This window comes from Physcomitrium patens, chromosome 21 (assembly GCF_059467195.1).
Source record: "Physcomitrium patens ecotype Gransden chromosome 21, ASM5946719v1, whole genome shotgun sequence".
In the NCBI taxonomy this organism is placed as follows: domain Eukaryota; kingdom Viridiplantae; phylum Streptophyta; class Bryopsida; order Funariales; family Funariaceae; genus Physcomitrium; species Physcomitrium patens.
The window spans coordinates 2,081,112-2,090,260 of NC_143430.1; the positions used below are offsets into that span (position 1 = coordinate 2,081,112).

A 9,149-nucleotide genomic window follows, 5' to 3' on the forward strand; every position below is an offset into this window, starting at 1 on the left:
CTCAACAAAGAAATATAACACTAGAGTTCTAAAATATGATTATATAGAGTCTAACATCAACAAAGACTATGAGTGCACTTAACAATAAATAAGACCAAAATTACATCAACAACTAGATGCATAAGAAGGATTAGAAGATAACAAACTCAAACTTCAGCAATAACCATAAGATCTACTCCTTACAACAAGAAAGACTTCAAAGTACTTCAAAACTCACAAGTAAAGGTAAGTGGGCCCATAACCTATTAAGAAAACAAGTACTTAGAAGTCACAACACTTAGCATCAGCAAGGTTGCACACAAAGAGAGTATGGAGTAAGATATCTCTCACTTCCAACACCCATTAATTATAGGTGGTAGTTGTTGCCCTAAAAGACAACGTCCACTCTTTGACTTTTACACACATGGCCCTAAGATCCTTTTGGCATCTCACAAGTCCCAAGAATATCCTATGTCCAATACTAATTACTCGTACATCTTACACACATGCTCTTAGGATCCTTTGGCATCTCACGAACTACGAGGGTATCCTATGACACACACTAATGACTCATACTTAGTCTTTGGATATTCCCTTGTTAATACTTTATCTTTTTGACTTTGACTCTTAGTCCATGACTTCGTCCTATATCCATTGGATGTCCTTACCATATACCAAGAATCAAACTTTTGACCACTAACAACTTACTTAAGGTAATATCCTATACAAGGTAACATTTTCTACTTTTACTTTAACACAACTCACAATTGAAAGGTATTATAAAAATCTTATGTAAAAAGATAAGTACCTTAGTAGAAATTAATAATTTCTTTACAAAGTACTTTTCTATTGTAATAAGGATAAGAAAAGATTGTTTCTTTATACTTTATTTCTTTATACTCTATTTCTTTATTATTATTGGAGAAGTATTAAATCTTTGTTTTTAAAGTACAATCAAGGTCTACAAACTTCGGGACATTAGCTTACCTTTGAATGTGGATCAAAAAATAATAGGACAATATGGAAACAACTCTACTTTTACTATAATATATAAAAAACTTTTTTTGTAAAATCTAATAAGAATTAATAACTAATATAGTTTGACTTCAAGTATAGAAATCAACTAGGCTAAGTCAATTGTGTACTTGCAATACAAAAATACTAGACTCTTTTGAACAAACAACTTTGGATAGGCTTAGATTGCACATCAAAATATAAGAAAACTACTAAATATATCTTTTAGAGTATTGCTAAAAACAAAATAAATTGACCAATTCATCATATATAGAATACATAAAAAACCAAAGTATTAAAGTTTTCATAAATTAAATGTGACAAGAAGAGTCATTATAAACATTCATATTTTTCTATGATCCTTGTAACTTTTTTTGCAATTTTGGCTGAATCTTTGAACGCTATATGCAAAATTGAGTTCCTAATAACAAATTTCTTATCAGAAAAATATATCATCTTTAATTAGAGCAAAGGTAGTATGGTCTATGTGTTGTAAAAATTGGGAGATTGGAGGACTTGGATTAAATGATCCATAAGGAGCCACCAAAGCTCTCTTTACATAATAAGTCATAAAATCTCTCTAATGTAGATTTGACAATATTAACTTATTTATTTGATACAAAGTGATGAGTGTCAAATCAAAAGATCTAAGAGAGTAGATTGTGCATGGGCTCTTGTTCTTGATTTTAAAAAGATGTGCATAATCAATAATTTGGATTAAGATTAGAAAAATATAGCCACAATTTTTTTAATGTATAACTTGATATTATTTGAATTTTGAATTTTAAATAACACTTGTTGTATATTCTTTCGCTCATTTTGTTCTTAATTAAAATGTTCAATACTATTCTTGATGTATGTGTCTATTTATATGTAGATTGCACTATTTATGGATTACTATGTATAACTTTATTGTTCTAATCTGAAAGAAATTACACTGATAAATATGCATCAAAATCCATGAAAATCAAAGTCACTTTTTAAAAATTGAAGTCTACAAAACAAGGGAGGCAAATGATTTTTGAATTGAAATTATATTGTATTTGTTGTTGCAGAAAAGATAAAAAGAAAAAGAAAAAAAAAGAAAGGCACAAATGCTGCTGAAATTGAAAGAGGTATTTATAAATGAATAAATAAATAACTAAGGAATTGAAGAAGTGAAACCTTTGGTTTATTTTGGTTTATTTTTTTCTTCTTATTTTTATAATATATACTGTAATGATTGATGCTGATGTTATTAAAATTGATTGGGTAACTAAACAAGTTATTGATGTAATGTTTGATTTTTGTTGTAAACCTTGAATTTAATACTGGACTACAAAACTTGGTATTATTATCAACCCCGTTACATAATAGTCCTAGAAATGCAATAAAAAGTGCAATCGGTGGAAAAAAGAAAAAAATACAACTGTAACGGATTCTCTAACTAAAAAAAAAGAACCATTATTATTTATACATATATAGCCTTGATATACGTACATTTATCCACTACACATGCGAATATACGAATTCATGAGAGGAATGGGAGGCTATGGAGAGCAGATGGGTACATTCGTTCGTGGAGCACCCGTTTGGGAACTCCATATAGAACGTTCGGGGACTAGGGCCTCTAGATCCTTCCGCACGCCAAAATTCAAAACTGGCCGTGCGATGGAATTCGACCGTTGAAGCCTCGTCTCGAGCTCGCCGCCGCTCAAATCCCGCCCCCATTGAGAGACCGAGATCAGCTCATTGTCGATGATCGCCTCTGACACATTCCTCAGGCAGCAGTCAATGCACTCTCACCGGCGATCAATTCGCGTTGCATCAATCCCCAACCCTGTAATCTTTCAAACTCTAATTAGACGTTGGCTGCTTACTAATAGGCAAGGTTGTGTCACTGGAGTTTTGGCATTGCTACTCATGAACAGTTTGTCATATTTGGCTTGCGGGTTTGCTTCTTGTGGTCAGGATCGTGGTTCGGGATGCGTCCAGCGCCTTGATTTAGACAAACACAACTTACTATCAATCGCCACTGTTGCTGTTGACGAATTGCTGTCAGCTATTTTGATGTTTGCTTGTCTATACTGATCGTTCCCTGTCGGATTAGTAACTGATTCGGTCTTTTGTACGTTACCTAGCGAAGAGTGTTGCACGCAGTTCAGCCCTGCAACGTCGCTCTTGACCCTGCCATTCAGGCTTGGACTCTGGACTTATAGTTCTTCCTATTCACTGGCTTGTCAACAGCTCTATGTAACGACCCAGGACAATTGCGCTTGTCAGTTTCGGATGCGAAGCAAGCGGTTTTGTAAGCTTGCATTCTGATACTGACGGATTTTTTCAGACGGACCACATTCTCCAGGCTTGAGTCTAGTGTTTTGCATCATTGACTTGAAAGCTTTCTTATGATTGTTGCGTCAAGAACTCTTTGTACTTGTCCATTACTTTATTGTCCATGCACTTGCATTTCAGGGCTTATTAGTTACATCTGGACCTACTTGCATGGTCTGTATACTTCCCCTTGGAATTTGGCGTACTCTATTTCTTGCTAGGGTTGCGTGGGCGTACTGTGTAGGAATCGATTGTGCAGGGTATGGCGAAGGTTTTCCATTCACCCACCAGAAGCGACGCCAGGAACGATAGACATCCACTCAGAGAACAGTTCTCTCCGGAGCCATTGGGTAGGAAGACTCCCAAGAGCAAGACTCCAGGAAGACCGGTAATACTTCGTTATAGACTCGATACTACCTGTACAACGTTTGCATATTCTGTTCTTTTGATTTTCGTTTGCAATTGGGAGGTGGACGGCGGCTGGTGCTCCTTTTCCTGAGCTTTTGCAATCACCTATCTGTGATCTTCTCAACCCAAAATTTTGTATTATCAAATCTTACTGCTGCATTCATGGATCATATAAATTTAGATCAAACGAATTTCTTGTCTCACCAAAGCTCTTACAGTATTCTTGCGTGAAAATGGTTACATCAGAATACCTACGATAGGTCAAAGCCCAAGAAATTCGATTTTACAACGAATTTCGCTTAATCACTGCATTTTCTACGCAAGTACTAATTTCTCAACGTGCGACGAGATGTTGACACGTCCTCATTGATATTTACCATCACTGTCTTATTCTAACTCGTGGCATCTCTTCATGTAGAGCGACCGATTCATCACCGACCGTAGTGCCATGGACTTCAACATTGCTAATTACATGCTTGCAGGCTTGGAGGAAAATGCCGTGAATAATGGCAGTGTACATTCTCCATCTAAGGTAGGCTTTTGAAGCGAGCCACCTCATCCTGTCTCACCAGCATGTGGCGCCTTTTTATTTTGAAATCTCCTAAAGACGATCTACATTCGAAGGGGCGATTGAAGTTGGATCTCGTTTGATTGAGTAGTGTCAAGGATTCATCATTTTTACGACTTTTGATGTTGAGATTGCAGGAAGAGTACAAAAAACAGCTTGCCGAAAACTTGCTTCGTTGCAACAATCATCAGAGGCAGAGTCGCATACTTGCATTCAAGAGCAAACCTCCACCACCACCCGAGGGTTTTGAAAATTCCCGCAAGTCCCTTTACTCTCAGAATGCTTCCCCTGGAGAATCAAAACCCCGAGCATACTTTCGGCATATTCCTCAAACAGCCGAAAGGACTCTTGATGCACCTGACCTCCTTGATGACTACTACCTGAACCTGCTAGACTGGAGTGCTAATAATGTTCTTGCGATTGCTCTTGGAAATACTGTTTACCTTTGGGATGCCACAACGTGTTCCATTGCAGAGCTCTTGACTGCTGATGAAGACGGGCCAGTCACAAGTGTCCATTGGGCACCCGATGGCAGGTACCTTGCCGTCGGGCTGAATAACGCTGACGTGCAGCTGTGGGACTCCCAGGAGCTTCGACAGGTAAGACAAGGCGTTTCGCATCACTTTGAAGGAAATAGCCTTGTAGATTGTGTCGTCTGTATACTGTACTGAGACACACGGCCCGATTTCTATCAATGTTCCTTAACGTGTCGGAGACAGTGAGCAATAGATTTCGTTCCGTTTACAAAGTCATAGCGCCCAGTTGGTACCTTGTTTGTCCTAATGCTCTCTAGTGGATGGGATCTGTTTGGATGCAGTTGAGGTCCCTGAAAGGCCACTCCGCCCGTGTTGGAAGCTTAGCATGGAACGGCCCCGTACTGAGCTCTGGCAGCCGCGACAGTTCGATTATAAACCATGATGGTATCCATTCTCCTTAGGATTCTTCTCGCTCTGTTATTTAATGTCTAATCGGGAATTGGCCACTGTGATGTCAGCAGCCTGCTGTGTGGCCTAATTTTTAGTTAGGAACACTGATTGCGTGAGTACAGCACTTCGGTTCTGTATGGATATCCTTATGGAAGGTACCTGTCTGATACTCCTGCACTATAGAGCCCTTAAACTGATGCAAGATGCAATTGAAGTTGTATATGAGTTCAATTTGATTATTCTTCAAGCTTTCATTGCAACAATTCTGTCGATGCCTGCAGTTAGGATACGGGACCATGTAATTGGAAGAATGGAAGCCCATGAACAGGAGGTTTGTGGGTTAAAGTGGTCTCCGTCCGGACATCAACTTGCCAGTGGTGGTAATGACAATCTACTCTACATATGGGATGCATCTGCTGCCTCAAACCAAGGCCCCAGCCCGTACCTCCTCCGACTTGACGATCATAGAGCTGCAGTCAAGGCTCTAGCTTGGTGCCCTTTTCAGAGTAATTTGTTGGCTTCGGGTGGTGGAACAGCTGATCGCTGCATCAAGTTCTGGAACACGCACACGGGGGTTTGTCTTAATAGCATCGATACGCAATCCCAGGTATGTATGTAACTCTCATTCAGGCACAATGACGAGTATCACACCTATCAGGTTGAAGTTGTTTATCTCAAATTCCGAGGGCTGAAACTATCCTCCACAACATTTTTACTCGAAGTGGGAACAGTCGTGTAAACGTAACCTCAATTCTAACTGAACTATCTAGACGTCTGCTTCTGGCTTTCATCCGGAATGCATTTCTTTTCTGGGTGTCTTTAATTGTTCCGAGTTCCTAATTGTTTATTTTTCCTCTGAATTATTTTCAATATTCTGCAATCGAGTAACAATATGCCATCTCGGTGCACAATATTAGGTGTGCGCTTTGCAATGGAGTAAGCATGAGCGGGAGATTCTCAGTTCTCATGGATTTAGCCAAAATCAGCTATGTCTGTGGAAGTATCCGTCTATGGTGAAGCTGGCTGAGCTCACTGGCCATACCTCAAGAGTCTTGCATCTGGCACAGGTAACCTTCTGGGTCTTTAGGAGATAGTGGTCTCTCAATTCCGCTGGTGTATCCAACCTATGTTTGTAACTTGTGCAATATTCTCTGGCAGAGCCCTGACGGATACACGATAGCGTCGGCAGCTGGAGACGAGACTCTCAGATTCTGGAAAGTATTTGGAGACCCAGAGGCATTGAAGGCGAAATCTAGATCCAAGGCTAAGGAAGTTGGGAGTGTCCTACACTCCTTAACAAGAATACGATAATTTCACCGACTCAAACTTTTGAACATTCAACCTATCCTCTGCAGTTGTTCATATTGACATGAAACCCTTGCCAGGTATGTACCATACTTCTTAAATTTGTACATTATTAATTCAACCCGCAAATGTCTGTGGTTCCACTAGATAGCAATTTAAAACCGTAAATAATTGATCGGATCCTAACATTAAAAAATTCGTCTCTGACCAATGTTAACTCATCTAAGTTGTGATGATGTGACAAACTGTAAGCATGTCAATAAGTTTGTTTTGACATCTAAATTTTTACATTTGGATGCCAACTTGATTAGTTATCAAGTAATCCAATTCGGCTATTCTAAGAAGTGATATCTTCCAACCCTATTCTTATCTGCTTGGTTATTAGTAAGTACACGTCGAATGGATTGCCTCTTGTTAGTTTGATACATCGTTACTTCAACGGATGTCGTTGGTCACTGATGTCTCACCCTATACCGACGGTGTTCGATAAACGCCAACACACAATTAAGATCGTTATCTACTCCGGTTATTGACTATAGTCAACATTTGTCATACTCTGGACGACGCCACTGGCAGAAATCACTTCGTCGGTGACTGTCACCTGAATAATTTCAATACAACTGTCCGGTGAATTATTTCGTCACTGCAGTTAAAGTTTTTGCGCTGGAATCGGAGCACGGCTTGTAATCCTTAGTTGCATAAGAGATCCGGAACCTGCCCCGAATGAACCATTCGGTGTTTGGCGTTTCAGAAAAGTCTCTTTGTCTACTGTTCCTACTCGCAGGGGCAGCAATGCGTCGTGAACGAAGAGGAAGTTGACTTCAGGCGGTCCACGATTTTAGTGTTTCAAGTTTTTATCAATCTCTGGTGCCATGTGACCTATTCATGAACTTCGTGACCCAATTTGTGATCAGATACGGATTAGCTGGAGAATTACGAGCATGATATCTCTGGAGGCTTCGAGATGTACTGAATATGTGTTGGTGTAGAGGTGCCGTTACCGGGCCACCAATATTTCTTTGGTTGCTTTGATCTATCTCAACATCAATTGGGGAATTCTTGTCCACGCGTGAGGAATTGGATTTCCAGGTTACTCAGCGCATTAGGTTTTGAATGCTAATACAGCATCTGACGGAGGCCCCGTGGATGAAGGAGTTCTGCCCCTCAGTCTTCCACACATCGTCAGCGTATACTTTTAGGAAGAGCAAATCGATCAAAATTCCTACTTTAGTTTATTTGGCAGACCCTGTTCATTCAATCTGGTGTTACAGTTCAGATCGCTTTTTAGTGGATTGGCGAGAAATTCTACCATATGGTTATGACTTCAGTATGTCAACGAGCCTAAGTCATATATCGTCCTTGAGGAGCCATTTCTTCAGGCGATGGCTTCAACGGTAAACTCAAACCTAGCACTACACATAAGTAAGCTATTTCTTCATTGGTATCCTCCTATTCGTCCGTAGTGGCCACAGTTAACCGTCATCCAGACCAGCTACGATCAGAACATAGCAGATGAATGTGCTAGCTACAGATTTCGATTAACCTTAGCGTTGATGGTTATTCTCAGGTTTTAAGGAAGTACGTAATCCTTTTCACTGGCTTCAAGATGGCTGTTACCAAGTTCACATTTTCTTAATTCGGTTTATTACTCGTACATTTGGGGAAGAGAGAATCAGGATAGAGACTACGTGGGCAGTTTCTACGATGATGTCGACGATGGCTTCAACAAGAGCTAAGCCGGGTATCTATCAAAGGTGGCGCCTTGGGACCCGGCTTCAGGCCAACGCGAATTTGGGCGTCGAAAGCTCACAGTGAAATTACATCCCACCCTTCCGGTCGAGATACGTACATTGCTCGTGAGGATACCAGTGTTGCGCGCTAAGGTTTCCCTTGCCAACACCAAGCTGTGTCACGGTATCATCCTGTACTGTTCTCAGCAAACCCATAGACCAGTTTGCCAGAAGTGGCCTGTCAGCAACGTAGTGCAGCAGTCTCTGGATTGTATTGTTTGGAGATCCATATTTGGATGTAGCTTCATTTGCCCAAGCCAGAGAATTTCATTCTTTGACCATCTTTCTTATGCCAACTGTTGGAAAGGAATTGACACTTATTACCTGGAAAAAGGGTTAACGCGTGTATGGTGTTAGGCAGTTTGAATTATCAAGAAAAATGTTAATACGCATAGAATATATTTGGTGGGCAAAAGAATGATGGTTTTGATGAAGTGAGTATCTTTGTTGATGAGCATAGAAATCCAAAACAAATTGTTGATTGAAGCAGCTATTATACAACCAAGTGAATACATGTTCTCATATTGCAGGCCTTTTTTATTTTTATTTATTTTTTTATTAACACTGTCAACAGAAGATTTGGACACCTCGTGAGTACCAAAATATTTACTTACAATATTGTGAAGAGAACTTTCAATATCCAACTTTCAGAGCTCATGAGAGGATATTATTTTAAATGGATTGATAAAATTGCAATAAAATGCTTTGTTGGACAAGGTTTTTTGATACCTTTCTGAACTTTCTAGGTTGATAATCTTGCATATACAACTAGGAATTTGTTCAGAAGTGCCTAAGATCGAGCTGTCACATTCTTGTCTGAGGAAAGCTCTTAATAATTGTGTTTGTGTT

The 9,149-nt window shown here is 39.6% G+C and overlaps 1 protein-coding gene across 4 annotated transcripts; it reads left to right on the top strand.

Moving 5' to 3' along the window:
* The first annotated feature begins 2,662 nt into the window (after positions 1-2,662).
* On the top strand, positions 2,663-8,846 carry LOC112273895 (cell division cycle 20.2, cofactor of APC complex). Of its 4 annotated transcripts, none has more exons than XM_090245793.1 (10): positions 2,663-2,814; positions 3,220-3,691; positions 4,130-4,243; positions 4,417-4,878; positions 5,097-5,199; positions 5,487-5,812; positions 6,123-6,272; positions 6,364-6,590; positions 7,425-7,932; positions 8,078-8,846. In XM_090245793.1, exons 2-8 carry the CDS (start codon positions 3,566-3,568, stop codon positions 6,514-6,516), a joined length of 1,434 nt encoding a protein of 477 aa, XP_090101919.1. In that variant the 5' UTR covers positions 2,663-2,814; positions 3,220-3,565; the 3' UTR covers positions 6,517-6,590; positions 7,425-7,932; positions 8,078-8,846. The 4 variants fall into 4 exon arrangements, with proteins under 4 accessions (XP_090101919.1, XP_090101917.1, XP_024358694.1 ...); XM_090245791.1 differs by having other exon boundaries at positions 7,425-7,904; XM_024502926.3 differs by lacking the exon at positions 7,425-7,932.
* Positions 8,847-9,149: the final 303 nt, after the last annotated feature.